Source organism: Rissa tridactyla, chromosome 2 (genome assembly GCF_028500815.1).
Source record: "Rissa tridactyla isolate bRisTri1 chromosome 2, bRisTri1.patW.cur.20221130, whole genome shotgun sequence".
Taxonomy (NCBI): domain Eukaryota; kingdom Metazoa; phylum Chordata; class Aves; order Charadriiformes; family Laridae; genus Rissa; species Rissa tridactyla.
The window spans coordinates 152,114,015-152,137,482 of NC_071467.1; the positions used below are offsets into that span (position 1 = coordinate 152,114,015).

A 23,468-nucleotide genomic window follows, 5' to 3' on the forward strand; every position below is an offset into this window, starting at 1 on the left:
GAGCTAGACTAAAGGGGGAAAAGTCCGCACATTCAAAAATAGCAGAAACTGGGTCAGCCAAAAAGGAAGGAGTTATGGTAGTCCTAGTGAAAGGAGCTGCAGGCACGGATGACAAGATCATGTTGAGAAACAAGGTGATGTTTCATCCTTTGGACATATTTTGTTGTTATATTTAGCTTGTCACTGCTCTTTCTTTTCCTGAAATGCAGTTGTTTGTTTATTGAAAGTCAAGACTTTAACCAAGTGAAACGATGTGTTTCATTTCATATAACAGGGCTGTTTCTAATCCACATTCCTGCTGTGACTCATTATAGCATGCTGTCCCATCCAGCTCCACTTACATTTAAAAATACTACATTCCAGTATTAACATTTTAAATCCCTCAGACTCCCAAATCATGGGATTTATCTGACTCTCTTTAAAGAAAACTTGTGCTTTGGAAGGAATTTTTTTAAATGTCTTGAATTTTTGGGAAGGATTATAATTATGCCACAAGAGATTTGCATTCCAGCCCTCTCCATTCCATTAATCTTGAAAGTTAATTTCTGGATGAAAGCTGAGGATGGGCTCAGTGCGTTAGTTAGCGCACTAGTTTTCTTGTCAAACTGCTAACTTCTGACAATGATGGCAAGTGCTTGTATTAGAAAACAGAAAGCCATGCAGCAGACGGCGCACTGCTTTGAAAGCATATGGCATTATTTTTTTCCCTCGTTGAGCCACAGTGTAGAAGTACATGTCAAAACAACATCTATTTTAGAAAGAAAATGGTTAGATCCCATTGTTGATTTACACTCTCTTCACACTTTATGATGAAGTCAAAACTCATGGTAACAAGAGAAAGGAGCTGACTGCAAAGGCTGAATTCATTTAGTTTTAATCCCCCAAACAAATGATGAAAAGTGATGAGAAGTGAGAAAATGCAGACATATTCAGTGAGATTAAAACAGGAGAGAATGAAGTCCAATATTTACCAAATGTGCCTGGAAAAGCTACATCCACGGGCCCACTCAGCTTTTCCTTTAAGGAAACACAGGTTTGTCCAATGGATGAGTATATATAGCAAAACAGCTTTTACATCTAATTTTCAGACTAACGCAGATGAGATACGGAGCAACTCTCAGGATTCCCATCTGCCAAGCACCGCACTGATTTGCCTTTTGAGGTCATATTTTGGTATATGGTTCCCTGATCATCCCGGTACTGCAACACCAGTTCGTGAACAGGACTGTGCCCCCACTGCTTTCCTTGAGGAACAGGGCAGGAGGACTAAAAAAGGGTTGTGCTTTTTGAGGCAAAAAGGCACTTTGTGAGAAACAATAGCAAAATGGGATGGAAGACTTAACGGATGGGATTTGGGGTAAATAAGCTAAACACTCAGTGCAATTTATGTCCTGAAAAGCATACATTTAAAGACAAACAAAAACAGGTATATTCCCAGAAACTTTTCTGGGCCACGTTCATTTTCTTTTCCTTGGTGTCTAACCCTTGGTGTCTAACCCAACCCAATTCATTTGGCCCTCCTCTGTAAATTTCTTGCAGTTTCGGTTTGAACCTATGAACCAGCTGCCCTTTATTGCCAAGCAACCTCCAAGACACTTCGCCTGTGACAGTGGAATAGTACTTTTCACTTGGGATGGGATAACTCCATCACTTTCTTTCAGAGGGACTTGGATCAGACCATTACAGAGAGCCTGTAAAGCTCTCAAAGCAGCCTACAGGCAGCTCAGAAGTCCAACAGGTACCCCACTGAGTTAAATAACACCATTCTCAATCTACAGCTCAGACAAAAAAGAAGCAAAAGGAAAGTAATTCAGTGTCTCAAATTGGTTTGTTCACTGTCAGTGGAAAAACTGCAGAGGAAATTCTACCTTTTTGGCAGTGTTGTATATCACCATTGCATGGGATTTTGCAGTAACCTACGGGCCACAGAGGCACACCACCCTTGTCAGAAATCAAGTCTGATCTAGCTGTTGAATAAACAAAACCTTTGCTGCAGAGACAGGTGAATGTCCTACAGCCAGCTCCTGCCCTCAGACAGTTCCTACAGCATCCCTTCAGGGTTGCTGCCCTAGGAGTCCTTGGCTTCATCCCAACTGTGTGCCACTTCTAAGGTCAGAGATAGATGCCTATAAATTTAATGCAAACATTTTTTTTTAATGCAATTTTTTTTTTTTAGTGCAGAGCTTTCCTCCTTACCTTTATCTTTTTCTTGCTGGAATCCATGATCATTTTCCAATCTGATCCGTTGTTGCTGTAGCCGATTTTGAATTTTTTCATGAACACTTTGTTTTCTCGGTGCTTGCCTCCTTGGACAATTATGCCCCTCACTATTTTTTCTTCACCAAGGTCTATTTGAAGCCATTCATTCGTATATGGATGAGTAGTTGGTGGCAGTGCCCAACCTGAACGGCTTGTTATGAGGCGAGCATTTTCTGGGATCCAGTTTCGATCAACTTGAGTAGATGCAGTAATCTGAGAGTCAGAAATGAGCCCAGACACCATACCCAGCATCCCAGAGCAAGGATAATCTACGGAGAAAAGAAAAAATAAAAATAGTTAATCTGAACAAGCACCAAAACAGAAACAGGACATATCAGTCAATTCAACTAGCAAATGCAAGTACTTATTTCTTTCTTATATCCAAAATAATCTCTTTGGATTTGTATATAATTTTCATTTGTTCAAACCTGCACATCCTAGTTTTGGCAGGAAGTACCAAAATACTACAAGTATTTCTGGCTTGATGGGAACCAAAAGGATCAGAAAATCCTATTCTATTCTTGTTTTCTATTCTTCTTGCTAAGGCAAGGAGTGCAGGGTCACATCTGAATTTGTGAATATTTCCCTAGAGAAAACTTCCAAAATCAGCCAAAACTTGGTTGCAGATTACTTAATGTTGGTGACATTGGAAATGTAAATCTTTTATACATTCTATAAAACTTAATTTATTGCTGTACTTGAGATTTTCCTATTGCATTTCTTTGCTCTCTCGGGCTTTGTCAAATGTCACAGAAGCTAAATAGTTGCTTTTTTTATGGTCCCAGATAAATATAAATTAGAAGTAGGAAAAGCTGCTAACAAGGAATAAAAATTTCCAATATATAATGTAAAAGCAGTTCTGCTGATATTACCTTCATTTAATCTGAAAAGATTTCATAGAATAACCTGGAATTCTGTAAGACAGTAATCAGTAATAGTATTTTCCTGCTGTATGGGAACGAGTCCTGAGAAACATTTTCGAGACCAAAGAAACACCTTAAGGAGAAAAAAAATATATCCCTAGAACTATTAAACTTTAGCGTCAATGAACTGCATTAAGTGCTATAAAATGACTCTAGGTATTTTTTTAGAAAAATCAGCTCCCCCCCCCCCCCCCCCAAGATAGTATTTTGATGAAAATGAATGTCTTTTGCCGTTACTTCAGAAAGTGCTTTGGATAGTTCTTTTGATAGGTAACTGTGTGATATAAAGGAATTACATTCCAATACGGATCTATCAGTCAACTGACTGTATATGTCCAGTTGCTTGAACAGGCTTCAGATGACCTTGCAATACTTTTAAACCTAGTTATATATGTTTGTTCCTTGGGAAGCCTGCTGAGAACTGACTACAAATAGCAAGCATGAGAGAGAGGGACTGGAGGGTTAGGAAGGAAAAGCAAGATCTGTGTGTCTCAGGTATTTTGCATGGAACTGTAAAATAATTGCAAGAAAAGTAATTAAACCTTTTTTTTTTTTCACTTCTTAAAGCTGAGCACCTAAAAGATAATGCCAGAACAACATTCAGATAACACTGGGTGTTTGAGCTGTCTTGTTTTATTTTCTTTTATTTTCTTAACATTTCTACATTCGGACCACAGTGGAAATCGTGAAGATGCATTTCACTCATAAAAATAAAAGCCACAGTACAGGCACAATAAATCCCCTTGGTTTTAAAATCCTTCCCAAGACCTACCTGTTATCTTGCAGCCATAAACTTCAAATCTCAGCGATACTCCATTTTCCCAAGACACAGGTCTAATTCGCACAAACCGTGTTAAAACTGGTTTGGCAAAAGGTCTGTAAACAACCTCAGTGGGATTGCTATTCCCTTGAAACACCTTTGTGTGGAAAGAAAAAGTATATATTTGTTAGGCTTTCTCTCAAATGGTGTTTATAAATCTGTTTTACAGTAGTTACGATACAAGGTCTAACCAGGGCTATTTGCAGGGGGGGGGTGAGACAAAAGACTTGCATGGGGAACTATTTCATTAAACTCCTAACACTATTTTTGCAGACAGATGAGCTTTCCTTGAGGAGGAAAAAAGAAGATGTAAGGTGTTCAATGATACTAAAAAATACTTGCCACCAGCAGAGTCCCATAACACACCACAATGCTGCAGAGCAGACCAGGAGAGCTCAGGGCCATCTTGAGAGCAGGAGCTCACCTGAATGCAACAAGGGTCTCTCCACTCCCTGACTATTTTGAGGTGTTCCTAATGCCCAGATCTATACGCACACATATAGGAATGACATACACTGGCCTTTGTCACCCAAGGACTGCCGTGTCCCGGAAGAATCCCTCAATGCCCCATTAGGGCAGTTTTATTCCTCGTACACTTGCAAAATGATGCAAAAAGCTACAGAACCTCAGGCCCAAATTAAAGATTTGGATTTCAATTAGACCACATACAAATCCTATGTGGCGTTAGGATAAAAACATATAATATTTTGCTGTCCTTGGCCTTAGGAGTTTTGCAGAGTGTATCGTGCAAGCCTTGCTTTGTTAACATTCTGCTTTTAAATCCTTTTTAACAAGTACTCAGACTTTCTTTCTCCTTGCATACTGAGATGGAAGTCTATTTAAAATCTATATAGCATGCTCTAAGATTTTCTCTGCGTCCCCTGAGGCTAACAGTCAAATTAGATGAACAATGAGACTTCCACAAGAAGGGACAGGATTGTGCTGTGCTTTCATGTTGAGGATCCTGCAGCCGCGCTCCTTCCTAGCAGAGCCGAAACCTTGCAGTGTTCTAGTGCAAAGAAGGTGATTCAGTTTCCTGCTTCTTCCTCACGTAGAGAGGACCAATTTCCTGTTGTTTTCCATGGATACAAACCCCTCTCCTTTTATGGGAGATTCTCCCTTTTCTTACATACAGTGTCTGCTTTCCTGTTTGTTACTTGCAATAACTGCACTAATTTGGAGCGGAGGCCAGCAGCGCCCAGCTGTCAACTCATTAGGCTCAGTTACATCTCAAGTAATTTAATATAGGAGTTTCATATCTAGCAAGAGATTTTAAATGGAGCTATGTTTCTTTTCAGCAACTTTTTTTTTCTCCTGGAGATCCTGCTGTAGTTTTCTCAAGGTCTGCATCTCACAGAGAAAAGGAATCTTTCTCAAAAGTGCCCAACTCCTTACACGTGGTTAGTGCAACGCCCGTCTCGGGCTGCCTTGAAGAGATCTGCGGCTACCTACTTTTGTTGTTCCTTCAGTAGCCAAGTCTCCTTAACTTTTCATTTGAAAAACGATATCAGAGGGAGACTTGCGTGCAGTTTTTTCTTGTTCTGATCAACAGCAAAATATTGCCATTTTAGAAACCTGATTTTTTTATAAACCCTTTGAACAAATAACACAGGTTTAAGAAGTGTTCTCATAATGAAGGACAGCATGTACAATAGAAACTCATGTAAAATATACTCTTGGAGAGTTTACAAATTGAAGCTGGTAATGAAAATCAGGCATGGTCTGATTTTGAAAGAGGCATTTGTTCAGATGACAGGAACCAGAGCCAGGAAACCCTGTGCCTCGTACCAGCCACAGCGCTGGCTCCTCTTGTGACTTTGGGCGAGTCAGTTATTGTACCTTTATATATCATTACACAGTGCCCACATTGTGGCATTTGACCTTCTAAAGTTCCTTCTTGGAACCAGGATAATGCCTGTCAAAGAGCAGCTTTCGGGATTCATTTTTTATTGTTTCACAAAGTGCTTCAGAGAAGAAAGATGTATGTGTTAAACACTGCTACCATTTTGATTAGATAAATGTAGTGGTCTTGGCATAGCACTTACAGATGAATCAGGGACAAACCAGTAACCAAATATTTAGAGCTAGAGATGGTTACACTGATAGAGTTTAATATTACACAGCTCTTCTGGGTCTTCACAAAAGGGTCACAAAAAGGTTATTTTGAAGGGAGGTACTGCAGAACATTTCCAGTTGCATCAGCCCCCGGCAGCCTCTGGGGATGCTGCTCCCGGGCACATCCTGAGTGAGGTGGGAAGGGAGGCACAGCCTCACTGGGACTATTCATGTGAGAGCTGGAGCAGAATTGACTTCTCAGTAACGAGCTTTATGCTCATGGTAGCGGATAATGAAGGTTTTTTCTTATGAGTGTCTAAAGCTGTTTCATTGGGAGGTCACAGAGAGGAAATCTTGCGATAAATGGAAAGGTGATAAAAATCTATAAGGATGGAAAGATGTGCCTAATTATCTGTCTGCATGTACCCTGTCACTGAGATCGTTGGAAGTCTAACAAACTACTAGTGACTTGCCAGCACTCCTGCCAGACAGCACGGCTATGCACACGGAGCTGAGGCGCTGACACACTGCATATCCAGAGCTTCACTGCTGATATGGGACCTACGTATTTTTTAAAAGGTTCCCCATAAGTTTTTCTTGAGGTCACATAGAAGATCTCCAGCAAACTGGGAAACAGCAACACACTTCAGGGAAAAGACCCAAACCACTCAAACACTGTGGGTACAACAGGTGGGGCAGCACCTTGCACCCTTTTCAGCTACTCTAGGCTTTGGATAAACAATTTCTGTGGCCCATTACTACTGAGACAATACCTATCTTTTGGATTTGGGATATTTTAAGCCTTAATTATACTGATTAAACCTGTGATACCTTATTTCCTCTCTTTTTTTTCTTTTTTAACCACTGAGAGTAACTAGACAGTTCAACAGCCTATTTCATGGCTGAAGAGAGGTAAAAGAGAAAAGACTTACAACAGGCTTGTTTCCTTCTTTCAGTGTAATCCAGTCCTCTCCATTGGAGCTGACATCAACACGGTATGTTTTCAGGTAATATTCTTTCTTTGTTTCTTTTGAGATGGCTCCTTGGGTCCCAATTCCAGAAACAAAGCGGAGAAGGCCTAAATCTACCTGTGGTAAGGAAGGAATTGGGACGTGAGGACAATCAGTTCAGAGCATAACAGTAATGCAGAGGTGATACCCCCTCCACCCCGCCATGTTTTACAAAGATAAGAAGGATTTTATATAAAGGAAACTGCAACATATTGTTGATAATAACATAGCAATAATCTCCTCTTCTGTAAACAGTGTCATCGCAGGAGATGGGAACATGTGCCTAATTAGCCAGAAGGGCTATTTACATGCCAGAGAATTATCTTTCCTCTACGGGGGAGGAACCAGAGACCCCATCAGTGGGAGTGGGAACCACCAGACTGCAGAGAAGTTACTGTCCTCAAGGAGCAGTCTGGTGAACAATGTTACTTAATACTTTCATGAACTACCTTGCGTAGATTCTAATGAAATTCGCTGAGGACACAAAGCTGCAAGGCATTGTCAATACAGAGGAGAGTCACGCGGTGAGAACTGAACAACCCTGAGGACTGCAGTGTTAGAAACGGCATGAAATTTAATAGTACAGTATCAAAGTTGCGCACTTAGGGAATGATGACAAGAATTCTGCAAAAACCCAGGAGCTCACCACTTGCAAACAGAAGGGGAGAATAGAATCCCGTGGTGTATTAGTTATTCACAAGATAATTATGAATCACTGTGTGATTTTGTTGGGAAAAAGGTAAATGAGTTGCTTGTACCGTATGACGTGTTTGAAGAAAACAGAAAGAAGCATTATCACAAGTGCAATAATTCTGTTCCAACTGCCAAACATAGTAAACTTTAATCATTAGAAAATAATGGCATTTTGAACTTGCTGGGGAAATGAATGCTATGGTGTGCACATAAATGCACGTTAGAGGCCTTCTCTCTTCTACACTCATTCTCTCCCTTTCTCCCTCTCTCATGAAGTTATATTGCAACCAAATGGACAAGTGATTTGTGTTAACCTTCCTCTCCCCCAGCTATTTATTTGTCATCCAGATCTGCTTCCTCATCTAGTTCATCATGTGGCATCACAGAAGAAGTATCGGCATGGTTGGGAGGATGATGTAGGGTGCAGGACTGCGGCTACTCAGGTCAGTTCTACTGGCAAAAGAAACCTTCGTCCCGGTGCACAAGCCCAGCTGCCAAATGCCTGAAATCGGCACAAAGCTTTCTCACAGCCAGGTTGGTGACCACAGCTTTGAAACACCTGCCATTTCCTCCCAGCCTTTCTTTAGCCATAACAACAAACCAATTGAAATCAATTTCATCACCCTTTTTCTCTGCGGCTAGAACCTTCTATTTGTTTCCTAGAGCAAACCATTTAATTTGAATATAAAACGACATTATTCACAATATATTAATCAGAGTAATTTATTCCCCTAAACTTCAGTTGTCCAGACTTTAGTAGGATAATAATAGGTTGAATTAACCCTTCTCAAGTGAATGTCCCATGAATGTCTCAGGCTTTTTCATTATTTCCAAAGTACACAGGATGCAGAATATATGTCCCCTGTGTCCCACAGGCATCCTTTTTCCTGGATGTATGTCATATATCCAAAGGCGCTGGAGCGGTTAAATCAACATACTCTGCATTCTCTCTCAAAAGGCTGAAGGAAGTGCTATTGAGGACAGGCTGGCTGCTCTCTCAATGCCCATGTCATAGGCAAGGCATTTTGAAGTCTTCCAACACAAGAATAGCGGCCTTGTGCGTGACAGATAGAACGAGCTTTCAGGGCAAAGCCCCTGCCCCAGTTTTTAAGGCTGGTAAAGTCCATATGTAACATTTCAGCCCTTGTCTTTAGGGGTGAAATACTGTAACATTTTGTTTTGTCCTGATAAAAAAAATCCAGTCTTAAAAAAAAAAAAATCCCAGCACCGCCTTACAAAAACAATCAAGTGATTTAAAGTAACTGGAGAGTCTCAGATGTTAGATTGTTGCAATCTGAAAGTTAATGGGGGAATCTGGGCATCATTGCGCTGAGCAATCTCAGCCTAACTTCAAATGCTCTCCAAACTGTACTCCGCTGATTGTAAAGTGTGCTGCACGGAGTTATGTCCAATACCACATTCACTTCCAGGCTGAAGTGCACTTGAAAATCTGGAAGTCTGAGGGAGTGCAGAGCTAAGTTATTTAAATGATCTGCTTCTCTTACAATCTGAAACAGCTCTTCAGTTTTGAAATGATTAGGGTCCCAAGCCTGCACCGTTCCAACTGATTTGAAATGATTCTAGTAGGGGCTTTTTAATATACAGTAAGTACTTCATTGTGAATAAAGTCAAGCAATGGCCTATTACAAGAGTTCTAGGCATTTGAAGCCAAGTTAAAATTTAATATCGGGGCCTTAGGAGAAGGTTTGATTAGTTGATGCCTGAGCTAACAATTGCAGCTACCAGTCACTGACCGTTCAGGCGACTCAGGCTTGTCCCATCAAAGAACTTCAGGCCCCCAAATTTTGCTTGGTCCCAAATGCTGGTTGGTATTCAATACACCCCCTTAACTCCTGAGGCACTGAATATCCTACAGCATCTATCCCACTGCCCAGTGGGATACACAAATGATATAGACATCTGTCTTCATGCCTAAAACCCGGCAGAATTCAAAAGGCAGGCAGAAATTCTCCTGCCAGAAGTTAGCAGCTCACTGTGAGAGGCTCTGCGAAGACCTCTAATTTATTGCCTATAGGTAGGGAAGAGGCAACCTCATTAGTGCCCCTGGCTCCAGTAACTACGTAATACGGTACAGGAGGTATCTCTTGTTAGGGAGAACATCTCTTCACATAGATGTGCCCTCTCTGGATCAGCAAATCTTTACTTGGTTCTTGAAAACTGGAACTACGTCAACAGCAGTCCTCTCCTGGAGCCCTAGAAGCTGATGGGTCGAGCGTTCAGCTGCGTGCCACAGCTTTAAACCCCTCGCAAAAACAAGCTGTAACCCCCAACCTGCCGCATGCTGGGAGGTGTTTGCTCACAAGCTGATACAGGAAAAAAGAATAACCTTTCTCCATCAGTGTTTTGTGAGAAAGGAGCAGTGCAAACAAGGAAGGTGGGGCTAAACAGCGGAGAAGTGGAACAGTTGGAGTTTTTAGTACTAACTCTGCGTCAGTGCAGAGGTCCAGGAGAGAGGCAGAGCTTAAGGCATTTTCCTCCCTTTGACACGTCTCTGCAGCGGCCTCTGGAGAGGAAACGCTCCTCTCCAGGTGTGCACAAATGGAATTGCAACACTGAGCACCCCTCTGTGGTGCCTAAGTATCTTTGTAAATCAAGCTGTAAATGTACCAATCTTCTTCTCTAAGTAAGGTGATAGAAATAAATTATGTAGAAGACTACCTTGGAAACTGCATGACACATCTTAAGGGGCTGTTAAGCTCACCTTCATTAATCACTTTGTGACGTATTTTGTTTGCTTTCCAATGTCTTTTGAAAGTTTACCTTCTGTAAAATGCAAAATTGTGCATAAAATACACATTCTAAATGTCACAGGGACTGCTCAGAGTTGATGTTTAACCACATCAAGTGCTATTAACAACTGGAGCCTGAAGGTACCAAGATGCAGCTGTGTTAAGACCCAGCTCTTCCATACGATGCTGTCCAGAGGAACCGTTGTGAAGGACAGCAGCTCTGGTACAGCTGTGTCACCAAACAGATCAGAGTTCGCATGCTTTTTGGAGGCTTATGTTTATAGAGTCCAACTGTCTGTGTAATTTCCAGTCAGCTTAGTATGTCCTCTCCAGGGAGGTCTCCAAGTGTTAACGTAACCAGAGGTAACCCATTTTTCTCAGATCTAGTCTCCTCCAGCTGTGATAGTAATACAAATATTTAACAACTAGCTTTTTGTTTTGGGTATCTTGTGCCTTTTTGTTTCAAGAACTTGTGTTTCACGTTAAAATGAACTGTGGAGAGAAGTGGTGATGAAATACAGTACTTTTGAAGACGAACATCAAATGCATTTCCCTGTAATTATTTGACGTTTAACTTTCTGCACATATGATAAACAAACATCTGGTATTTATTTTAGAGGATGCAAGTGATTTTCTAAGTTATTGCATGCTGTAGGGCTGTGATCCGAGACAGGCAGCTGTCTCCAAACCTGAAATCTTGACATTTCATTTCCATGACCAGAGTTTCAGCTTTGACTAACTGCAGTATGTTGCTAGTTCTTTTTTTTCCCAATTTTTCTCACTTTCATTCAGATTAAAAAGCATATCTCTTCTGGAAAATGATGCCTTAGGGCCTTATCCAAAACCACAGCCTTTGATAATTGCCTGTGTTGCAATGTGACCGCCTTTATTGGTAACTACAAGAGTGGGAGCGGACTTGCCTATAGGAATTGGCCCCTAACTTACAAGAAACGAGGAACATCTCAAGCGTGTATTTTTTTCCAGGAGAGAAATGTTCATGTAAAAAAAGCCCCAGTTGTTCCTACTTCTAAAATCAATTTCTTTCCTGTGAATGCATATTGCAAGACGCTAGCTGTTTCTACATACGAATTACTTCCTCTCTATTTATTCTGCAATATCTTTTAGCATCCAGGAAAAACATTTTTATTGCTGTCTTACTGTCTCCAAAAAAATGTGGGTGGGTGACACATTTTTAAGACATAGATATGCAAGGGGTGGCATATGCATTTTATTAGACACCAGTTGAGGAGAGGGAAAAAGAATAACATTTAGCTCTGCACAATATATCATGTAGGAAAGCTTAGCAAACCGCTGGATAAGGAACAACATACAAGATGCACGACTTGAAATGAATATTGCTGCTTCCTGTCGTCATACATAACCATGTCATAGGATGGAAGACCTTATTTTCAGAATGAAAATCTGCCTTGCTAAATAAAATACAGTCATTGAGGGAGCTGTAGCAAGGGAGCAGTTTTACCAGCTTTTAACACTCCTACTGTAGGTCTGTTCAACAGCCTGAGAAAATAAAGGACAAAGTGCTGGAGTTTGATTAACAACAGGAAGCTTTTTGTTGTGGGCATCTCTTGTGGCTTGAAAAGCTGTATAATCCATCACTTGACACAGTGTACCAAAGTAAATATTTTTAGAGAACTGTGTCACTTCCCTAGATAGCATACAGTGCTCTGGGTCAGATTAACTGTTGTGACGCTTCACTGTTCTCCTGTCAAATATTTAATTAAGCAAGAGTTAATCTTTTTTATTAGGTATTGCTGCTGATTTGACCAATCATGCTCTCCCATGATGTATATATAACTGTCACTTAATTCCTTTATTTATTGAGCTTTAAGTAAAGAAGACTGTCATGCTAAGTAAAAATGGCACAGGCTGTAGTAGAAATTCTGAAAATAGTTTCATTAATTTGGCTTGAAAATTACATCCAGAAGTCTTCGCCCTTGAAATGAGTAGTCATTACAAAAGCACAACTCCTTGATTAATGACAGGGAGTAAATATTCATCCCGGGTTTAAGTCAAAATAGTTAAGCCTGTAAACCATCTCAGATCTTTGTGCAAAATTCTCTGTGATATTTGTGCCAGCTCCGTGAAGAAAGTGAGGAGAAAATATCGCTGTTAGTAAGATCTCTCCTGAGTCACTGAAGTCTATGATTCTCAGTCTTTCTCATTGACCTTGACAGCAACATCCTGAAAGCCCCCGGAGAGAAAGCAGCTAATCACATGCTCAACTTCTAGTCTGTGCCTAACGACTGTCCTTAGTCCATGTGCTTTACTGAACCGATGCTTATGTGACTTGGCAAAAATGGGGAAGCATGAAAGAGAAGACGAGCAAACATTCGTGCCAAAGGAATAGGAATACTTGGCAGCAAAAAGGAAATGAACTTTCTTTAGCAGTTGAAATATTCCTCACAATCTTCACCTTCTGCCCAAATCTTTTTCTGCAGCAGAAAAAACGTAAGTGTAAAGATTCCCTCAACTGAAAACAAAGAATAGACTCAAAGGATGCCGTCACACTGAGATACCAAGGCTAGGATTGTAGTATTGAGTACAGTAATTTTTTTTAGAGGCAGATCAGCCAGTTTCTACAAGAGAAAATTTAAGATAATGATCAAAAAGTATGACTGACAAACATAAGAGAACTTCAGTCGTCATTGTGCGGCTGGTTCAAGAAGGAAAGACGCAGAAAGTGTAGGAAAAATGAAATCCAGAAACAAAAAGAAAAAAAAAGAAAAGACAAGAAAAAATGAAAGAAAAGGCCTCTGTGTCTCTGACAGAGCAAAGATAATGCTTGTGTGGGCTGTGTTGCATCTGGATTCATGGCACATTCTCCCACTCTTATGTTAATTTTTTTTTGCATAAATCAGAAGCAACTAATTAAAAAAGAAATATTTAATTCTGACATGTTCTTTGAACTGGTGTTCCATCTGGTTCTGTTTGAATAGTAAAATCTGCTGTAGTTGTAAAAATTGGCAAGCAGCACTCTGGTAAAGAGAAACAAAAGAGACTCAGTACAGCAGGTTAATACACTAGCATTTCAACTTGAGACATTTCCAGAATTCAGCAAACCAAATCGCTCCAGTATGGAAACTATAAAGATCAAATGTGAAAGAGAAATGCTGCGAGTGGGCCGGGAGAAGCATTGCCACTGGTACACATTAGCTCTGCGTGACATTTTTAGTGCGAGTCTTTGAAGGAGTTTGGTTTAAAAGCGAGGGCGATGCAACGCTCCCCTGAAATGGGCGCGCTGTGTTGTATGAAACGCATCCAGTGCACATGCAGTGATAGGGAACGATCCTTCTGCTATTCATTTGCAAGCTCCACCTTAACGCATTCATGTGGCGCTCTGATGTAACACGATCGTTATTCAGAAGACTCAGAAAATACCTTCTTCTTAATTTATTTTTTTACTTGGAAACTACTTAAAACCTGAACACCAAGACACAATAAACTCTGATAACAAAGGGAGGAAAATGTAATCGTATTGGGATTTCTATAGACTCTGGGATCTAAGTAATCAGCATCTTATGCCATTCGAACCCTCCCTGTAGCCATGAAGAGAAAGGCTGATTAACTCCCAGTGCTTTAGAAAAAGATTGTTTTACATCTTGCAGGAGCATATCTTGCTGTGAAATATTACTTCTTTAAAATGAGAACCTTCGCTTCGGCACTACATTAACTTGCAAATGGATAACCTAAGACATGTACAATGACTTGGTCAAAAAAGGAGGAATGTGAATGGCCCCTTTCTCCAGCTAAGATACTTAGGAACCCTTGCTGAGCAATAAATGAGTCAGGAACGTAATACTTTTAATTAACGTTTTCTGAATACTCATTTGTAATTTACATTTAATTTTAAACCTGAGCTTAATCCTCTGATCTGGAATGAAGACAACTATTTAGTGCAGTTTGAATGTAACCTTCCCCAGTTTGTGTTAGAAACTATAGAAAAAGGAAACTCTATAGCAATACTTGCAGAACCACTCTTTTCTGAGAGAAGGACATAATTGTAGGACTTTTTTTTCGCCCAAGTGTACTGAGCAACTAATGCACAAATGGGAAACAAGTAAGCCAAAGCTTCTCTATCAGACTGCTTCACATGTGAATAACCGGGCTTTGGGTGGAAAACACTAATTTTTGCCTAAAAAGTTCTTCTGTAGCATTTTTTTGCCAGCTGCTGTCCTGTTGGAATCACAGGGTACAGGCAGCAGGGCTTGATTTATAATACATTTTGGTCTTTTGAATTTAGCTACAATATTACACATACGTAAGCACTCAGAAATAACCTCTGCTTCTTCCTGTTTGGCAGCATACCTACGTTAATTGGGTAGGAAGCCGGCGAGGGGATGATATAATATGCAGGATTAAACCTCTCCTGTCTCAGACAGCACACCTTGATGGTGTAGATAGATCTGACTGTGCAATCACTGTGTTCAGAGAAAGTTTCACTGAGATCACTGGAATTTGTTACACTCAGATATTTTTGAAAGTTCAGGCTTTGGGTTTTTCTATTAAAAATAGCAACAAAATGGGGAAAAACTGCCAGTGTCTATGATTTAATACTTTTTAAACGTAATTTCACTGGCAATTGGAATAGGCGTATAACCTGTGTTGTATAGAACTATATGTATTTTCTTGTGATCATCTTTCTCATCTTGGAAAATCGGCACAGTCTCTTTAAATCAGTCAGTCATCCACAGGAGTCTGCATTCATTTATTCTCTGTTAAATGGAACTGTCAGTTTTGTTGCACCAAAATTCGATTTTCTATTTCATACGCATTGTGTATGATGATTTTAATTTACTACTGGGTCACCAAGCAAGTCACTGCTTTTTTAAAATATGAGTTTCTGCTACCTTCTAGAAAAATGTCAAGTAGCTGCAGTTAGACGGTGTGGTGAGGGTACTGCAAATGTACGGTGAAAAACGAGAGGCAAAGACGACACAGGCAAAGATCATTTTGCTTTTTCCTTGGTACGTCCCTCATAGCTCTGAGGAAATGCACACATACAGATGAAATGCTTCCGAGGCTGTGGTTTGGGAGATGCACTCTTGTCCCCTCCTTCGGAGGAGGAAGGGGGACAGCAGAAGTGATGGTGCAGGCTAGTGACTACTGAGACAACTTGCCCCCCGGTGCTAAAGCAAACCAGTGAGACTGGTTGCACTCCAGCTCTGCCCTTCTCTCGACAAAGCCTGCTCAAACTCCAGCCGTGGGGATTACATTCCCAGGGTTTTCTTGACCAAAGAATGGTGCCTGGTTTGTGTAGCCCCACCTGGGCTCTTGAAAAGTTGCCCTATCTCCAGCTATGTAAAGAGCAAAGCTATTGATTTTTAAGCGGTGTGGCTTTTAAAAATAAACACAGGATGTGTTTTCTTAGTTAAGCGTATCATGAAAGGGGGGAACACTCCTATGGACAGTTAATTTTTATGGCCTGATAAGAGCATTTTAAAATTATTCTGTGCTATGTCAGCCCTTCAGCCCAGAGCTTGAATTAAATAGGATTTGCAATGGAGGAGCCTGCTCCTCTCTGTATTCAGGCAGAAAGCTGCCTAAGTCTATAGTACAATAAGCTATACCCTAAATAAGACCAGTTAAAATACACCCTGGTTTTATATGTGATAGAACAAATCGATCTTTTCAGCAGCTGCAGAGGATCCGCACCAGAAATGGGTTTGGCCTAAAGTGCTCAACACAGGAGGCTGCAACGAAGAGGAGGAGCAGACTACACAGGTACAGCTGGCTGGTGGAAGTTACGTGTAAACAGTGCTGCTCTGATGAGAAGCCAGTTCCTGAAAACAGAGGAACCAAACCTTAGCTTAATGTCTGGCCAACTGCATTTTCTCTGCTAGTAGGTTTTGTTTATCAAACAGCCATGAAGTTCACTCATGCCTTTTTAATGAGTCTTTTAAAAACTTGAATGAAAATATCAGAGGTAAAGCAAAAATGGAAGTATTTGCCTGTTGAAATATACCTTTTTTTGTCTTTCTTTTTTTTTCCTTTTCTTTTTTTTTTTTTTTTTGTGGGAAGAAGACAAATTGCTTTCTGAAGGGCATGTATTTACCACTTGGAAGAAATCTCATTTATCTTTCTACTTTACCTATTTTGCTACTGCTGTGAAAATGTCACCTAATGGGCAGAACAGAATGAAAGTGGGACAGAAAAGCAGGATGACACAAGGATAGTGGAGGCAAATAGTAGCTCAGCAACAGAAAATCTGGAGCACGGATGCTGGGATGGGGAAGGGCCCGTAGGACTCATGAACTCTTCAGCTTCATACTACTGTGCAGGTGCGGAAAGAGTGAATAAAAATGCACAATCGTCTCTGTGAAGCACTCAGCAGTACACCTATCATCTCCAACCGAGGGTCGGCCCCGGGAGAACAGGGACCTTTAGCTCAGTAACAACTCTGCTTATTATAACATGCCTCAGCTGTGCGTTCCTACCCTGTGTTTCGAGCCACTACCCTTAGTCACTGAACTTCTAGCCTTGAGCTCTACCTCACCCGCAGTTTGACACCTGCCTAGTCTTGTAGACTAATTTATTTCTGCTGGACTCCGAAAAATCTCCTTCTGAGATCCCTTCCTTCCCATCTGCAGAAAGTCCTGGCTGCGGTGGAGCAGATGTGTTGCAGTGCCTGGTAGCTGGGTGGGCAAGGCTGCTCAGCCCCCGCAGGGTCTGCAAGCCGGCTGGGAGAGAGCTCCCCTACCAAGCAGAATGGCACAAACAACTGATTTTTTGGCTTGATGGCAGTTTGAAAAACCAGCAAATAATAATAAATGTTTTGAGTAAAGCCAGACACGTGAATATGGAAAAAAAAAAAAGAGAAGAATAATTTTATACAGAGGTTTTTAAGTGGCTTTAATTTCTGTGAAAGAAAGCAGAAAAGAAAGATGTGATTTAAAAAAACCCAGCAAACTGTGGTACTCAGTTTAAAAACATTTTTAAAAGTTTTAACTTCTTTGCCTCCTGGAACCAAACAGTGAAAGTGAGATAAATTTACAAAATTATTTTAGTAGATGCTGAATCAGTGCTTTTGCTGGACACATTTTTAATTCGCCATCTCAGCTCTAAAGGGCCATCTGTCTTACAGCCGTTGAGGGGATGTAGGGCTGGACTGGGAAGTGGATGCATAGGTAATTACAGAGTTATATACAAACTACTCAGATCTCGGCATAATGGATCCCCTGAAAGAACTGAAACTATTATAATGATTAGGCTGGTAGCGGAGGCTCGGAGGGGCTCCGCTTCTGCTGCTCCTCCATATGTTGCACGCAGGATTGCTCGAAGCCACGCAGGACTCCCCTCTGCATTAGGGCTGATGTTGAAACATGTCAGGGGGAGGTAGAGAGAATTTTCTTCTAAACTGCATTTTGCACCTGCACTTCTGGAGCAATAAGGCTGCCAATGGTTTTGCACAGTTCTCTGAGCATCCCTTCAGCCTCCCCAGAGTGATAAATCTATGGCTGGGAACTTTCTGGTACTAAAATAGCTCTTAAAGCACTTTGAATAATCAAAAAAACCTTCATACTTTGTAGGGCCCTTTTATTTCTCCCTCTCCCTCTTGTCTAATTTCAGTACTTGCCTTTGTGAAACTCTACCATTTATTCGCATGTCACAGTAAATAAAGGTACGAATGTATCCTGCTGGGTCAATTAACCCCGGTTCTGCGCTGTGTCACAGTCTGTACTGGCTGTGATTTCCAGAAAGGAATATTCTTTTGTCATTCTTTGCCCATGTGCAAAGTATGTTAAGACTGTAAGATAACTGTAACACTTTTCCACACAAAGCTAACTCTGCTTTTTGTAATTTCTGGAGTGCAGTTATGAACTGTAAAATGTCATGAACCAAATACATGACTTGTATTCTAAAGCGGTAGAGAAGACAAAGGACTGACAGATTTTGTGCTTTCATGTCAGTGTGCTCCCTAATGATGGGCAAGCCCTGCCACAAAGCCTCTGAACTTCAGCTCTCAGGCAGTCCTTCAAAGGCTAGGAGAACTGGGAGGCTGAGGTTTCCCAGGTTTCATGTTATTCTGTGCAGTAATATGATGCACTTCACTGCGATACCAAACTCCAAAAGAAACAGAAATAATAAGAATAAAAATAACAGGCATTGTTGACTTGCACTTCCTTGGGCTTTCATGTGAAATATTTAGATAAGCTGGCTTGGTAAAGTCAACCTAAACAGCTGCCTGATGTAAGAATAAACCTGTTAATGAAACAAATGTGCTGTGCAGCAGCATATATAAATACCGACTACATTTGTAAGGGAATACCTGATAAGGAAATAAGCTATGACACAGATGAAAGGTCGAGACACCAAATGATGAACTGCAATTATTTTCAGAAGTGCTACAGGAATAAATCTGTACTAATCTATATACCAGTTCACCTCAGCAATGCATGCTTCTGGGTTTCACTTACAAAGGAACAAATAATGAAGAACGTAGGTTACTGCAAATGTAAAGGAATGAAGACAAATGTGGAAGGAAAATTCCACCTCAGAGGTCCCTCTCATTCTGGAGAAGTAGTGTATACATAGAAGTGTTTTAAATCAATGGAAGTATATTTTCCTTGAACGGGAGAGTTAATGTTAAATAAACAACTGATATTTCAATCAGTGGAGGCGAGGGGGATCTCCCAGGTTGCTTCTTGCGGGGGCCTATTCTTACCTCTCTCTGGCCTTTCTCCAGATCCCTAAATGCTGCAAGATGCCGAGGGAGAACCGTGCACCAGATCAGCTGATATTCCTCGGGCTGCCCGGTCTAGAGAATTACTCTGCAAGAGTCGTAGGTGCCAAAGGGATGGGTGGGGGATGAGGTGGAGGTGGGCAGGCAGAGCCCAGAGGGAGCGACCAGACCTGGTCCCTCTGCAACCCTCTGACTCTGGCCATTTCCATGTGATACCACATCTGTGCCCTGCTCAGAAACCCCGCAGCACAAATTTGGGCTGGATTAGCCATTTATGTCATATTAGCCAGGACACACAATAGGGAGTTCATCTTAGTATATGGCCTTATGTCAGCTGCAGAATGACAGATAATACCCAATCCAGAGTATAATGTCTATTTATGTTAACCTCCTGTTAACCTTTTTGGAATGAATTTGAACTGGCAGAGTGTGTTTATACCAGAGTAGTGCTTTTTTGTTTTATGGCTGCAAAGTTTTGATCTGATAGTAGGATTCTTAAAGCTGGATTTATGGTTTTGTCCAACCCCGGCCATAATATGAACTGAAGATCCCGTGTTATTAACAAACATACTTTGCTTTCTGGGCAAGCTGGAGGTCTCACTCAGTGTTTCAGGATGAGAGAAAAATTGTGCCACCCAGAAACTACCATCCAGCTTCGTGGGAGTGTAAAGATTTGTGTTCTATGCATTAGAAGAAACATTTTGATAGAAAACATACAGATTCTGCAGCAAAAGTACCCAGAAGGTGTTGCTCCTTGCAGGTTTGAAAATGCACACCGTTATGAGGATTGATGATAGCAGAGGTTCCCAGTGACCCCGGTAATAGGCAATCAGTCTCTCCGCAAAACCACACGCACATGGGTCTCAAGTGTCTTCGGCTGGTGGCACCTCTGCCTTGGGGTGCTCCTCCCGGAGCTCCCCGCCCCTGCCCTGCCCCAGGGGGCTGTTGGCCACCACCCGTCGGGGCGTCCCCAAGGCACAAGCTTGCCCCATGGCTCCTGCTCAAAGGCTTCAGAAACAAGACGCAAAAAGTTCCCTAAATATAAAAATTTTGCATGTTACTTTTTCAGATGAGTGTAAACGTAACCGCTGTTCTTAGATGCGAACATTAAATCTACTCTGTAAAAATACAATTACTGCTGCCATGGCAGAAATCAGTCGTCCCTTTTGAAGGAATGCCTTGAAAATGCAATCATAAAATCCCTGCACGTTATGGATTTCATTAACATTGTACTCCCCTAGGATTCCCAATTGCACAATAACAGGAGTTCTTTAAATTTTAAATACCACAGACAGGAACAGTTTCACTAAAACCAGATGTGAAACCCTCGCACTGGCCTTCTTACTGGTTCTGAGTACTGAAACTGGCTGGTAATTGATACCTATTAACATGTTTGTTGTTCAGATTACAGAAATGGAAACACTATACTATTTTTCCTGTGAAAGGATACGTTAATGAGGGACAATGACTTATGTTGCAATGGCAGTTCCCTGCTCTTGATTAAATTAAAGGGCTGTTTTTATTTTTTATTTTAAATTATGCTATTTCACACTGAAGCGTAGTCAAGTGTGTGAAACGTAAGTGTAATAAACAAGTAGGCTGAGCTTAAGGTTGAGAAGGTAATAACATCCCATATGACAATAAACTAACTTCATGCTCATTTTTGGCAGCCCTTGGCTCTTGCATATCTTTATTCCATTCATATTAGAAAATCCACAGACTTTATTAATGTTTTTTTAAAGAAGAAATTCAATCTGGAGTGACTCTGTTTCTGATTATGGAGTCACTCCAAATCTCAAGTTAGTTGAGCAATTTTCAAAAGTGTGTCTGAGGGTAAAAATAAAATGGAGAAAGTACGGTGCAGACTGATGGTGTGACTGTGCTATGGATATTTTGAATCTAAGCTTTGACATTTATTTCCAAAAAACTAAGGAAAGGAACGTTCAGGCAGCTTTTGCTTAGCAGAGCCCGCTAAGCAGGCGGCATTCAGATGAACTCAGGAATTAGTACCTTGTCAGCCACAAAGAAGCAATGTAGTTTTTCCACCAAAGAATGGGTTTCACATCCACAGATGGAATTCATGCAAATCCATTACTAACAACCAGCCAACACTATTTTCCTAATTATTTTGAGCGAAATGGTCCGAAAGACGTCAACACCTCAAAGGAGACAATCATATCGCATGCCCTCTAGACGTCCTCTATAGATACAAATCTCCCTTTGCTGATACTTAACTGAGGTTTTCTGTTTCTTTTGTCTTAGTAAAAACATTAACCTTGAAGGGAGGGGTAAAAGGAAGGGAAAGGAGAACTATAATATTTCCCCTATACAAAAAAAATATTATACACTAAGGAAAGTAGTATTTGAAGCTGAATTTTCAAGCTGCTTTGCCCATGTATGATTGTACCTATCTCATATACATGCCGTAGTTGCATATGCATATTAGCAGTTTGAAGGCAGACATCACTATTAACCAGCTGCAGCGTGTGTGCAGGTATGGAAACCTGCAATCGTGAAAAGATTAATGAATACTGATACACACAAAATCTTTCTCTCTCAGACAAGGGCATATAGGCAGAAAGTTTCACTTTAAAAGTTCCAAGTTCAGCATTGCTATATCCTTCAGACTGTTTTTTGCTGTTGAATATTTTCTAGAGTTCTTGCACTGTGCAACAAAAACCTATTTATGCTGTAGTGCATAAAAACAAATACTTCAAATAAATGACTAGTTTACAATAGCATACAGAACAAAACAGAACAAAGTGACCTCAGTCATTCATATCCAAGTGTCTTCCTCCTTTTATAAACTACTACGATTTTTTTTTAACGGGTAGTTTCGGAGTATTTTATTAGCTGCGTGTCCTTGATTGTTTGTCTGTAAGCTCTTATGGAGCGGAACATCTGTTCCTGGGGATATTTGTACAGAGGAAACACAGGATTTCAATATTTTATCCAGGTACAAACTTGCAACATGTGCTTACTGCCAATGGCATCAAGCCTTTGTAGAAGGTAGGGGTTCACATGTGTAAGGACCCCGTTACTGAGGTGCCTGATAGTCCGAAGCGCTTAGCACCCATCTCAAGATTGTCAATAAAGTTTAACAGGAAAACATTTAGAGCACATTTGGAAGTTTGAATAAACTATGATAGTATTTAATTAAACAATAATAAATCCGTATAAGAATGACACAAATAATAGAACCAAAGACGAGTTAAACCGTTGTACCTTGTGAAAAGCCAGGGGATGGCATACTCTCCAAACTAGCTCGGTTGCTTCTGCTACATAGGCTGAATGGTAGAAGTGATTAACAAGTCTTCTGCAACATGTGTTAAGCATGCCCATTTGATGCAACGAATCTCCAAGCAAGACTTTGTAGGCTCAGTCTTGCAAACAAGCCCCAGCTTCGCAGCAAAGGCTGCTACATCCCAGTTGCTCTGCCATGAAGTCTGCCTTAGGGGTGTTGGTCCCTCCACATGGGCCCTGGGTGGTGGAGGAGATGCCCTAGAGCTAGATTGCTCAGGGAAATGGTTCATGCTACCTATTTCAAACCAGGGGCTCGGTGAAGACCTGTGGCCTGAGCAGTACAGCATACAAATAACCACCAACTTCTTGCCTGATGTGGTAGCTGGAGGCAGTGTAAAGCCGCTAAAAATCATGCTCAGTGGTTGTTCCACCCCCTGAGAACCCTGGGTTATGGCAGAAGGCAAAGGAGGTTGAGAAATTCATGGGCAGGAGGCCTGAGGTATCCTGAGTTGTTTTAAGCACAAACCCCAGAGTAGCTTGGATTCTGTTATGTGTTTGTTATTTAAAAAAGTTAATGGTAAGAAAAAGTCCTTTGAAACTTTTTCTCAGAAAGATCTAGTTCTGAGTGAAAGGATTAAGCTAGGTATATATATGTACGTAGTCATCATAACTTAATAAAGTTAATAAGCACACAGAACACATGAATGAGATTTGACCAGCTCTCTTGTTTTGATTATCCAGTCATAAATGCATAAGTGACAGCAGAAAAGAAGGAAATAAAGAAAAAGCGGCGGCCCTCCGACCAGATGAAACACATGGAATTTGATTCTGATGCATTCCACCCTTTTTCTACATGCATTCCATGGATTGCAAGCGGCAATGATTAATAACAAGCCTTGCACTTAGATAAGGCTGGGGAGATTTTAACATTTATTCCTAAGTAAGGAAAAAGGATCAACAGTTTTTTTGTGCCACTCTAAAGTCTGATTAGGTTCATCATACATGATTAACAAG

At 40.9% G+C, this 23,468-nt stretch overlaps 1 protein-coding gene across 3 annotated transcripts in view; it reads right to left on the minus strand.

The window, feature by feature from the left end:
- Positions 1–23,468, minus strand: part of NRP1 (neuropilin 1) — a 114,983-nt gene that overhangs the window by 27,916 nt on the left and 63,599 nt on the right. For all 3 annotated transcript variants that reach the window (XM_054189441.1, XM_054189439.1, XM_054189440.1), the window contains exons 8-10: positions 6,990–7,145; positions 3,955–4,099; positions 2,197–2,528 (exon numbers count right to left, since the gene is read on the minus strand). In XM_054189441.1, coding sequence (XP_054045416.1) covers positions 2,197–2,528; positions 3,955–4,099; positions 6,990–7,145 — 633 coding nt within the window. The remainder of the gene's footprint in view (positions 1–2,196; positions 2,529–3,954; positions 4,100–6,989; positions 7,146–23,468) is intronic.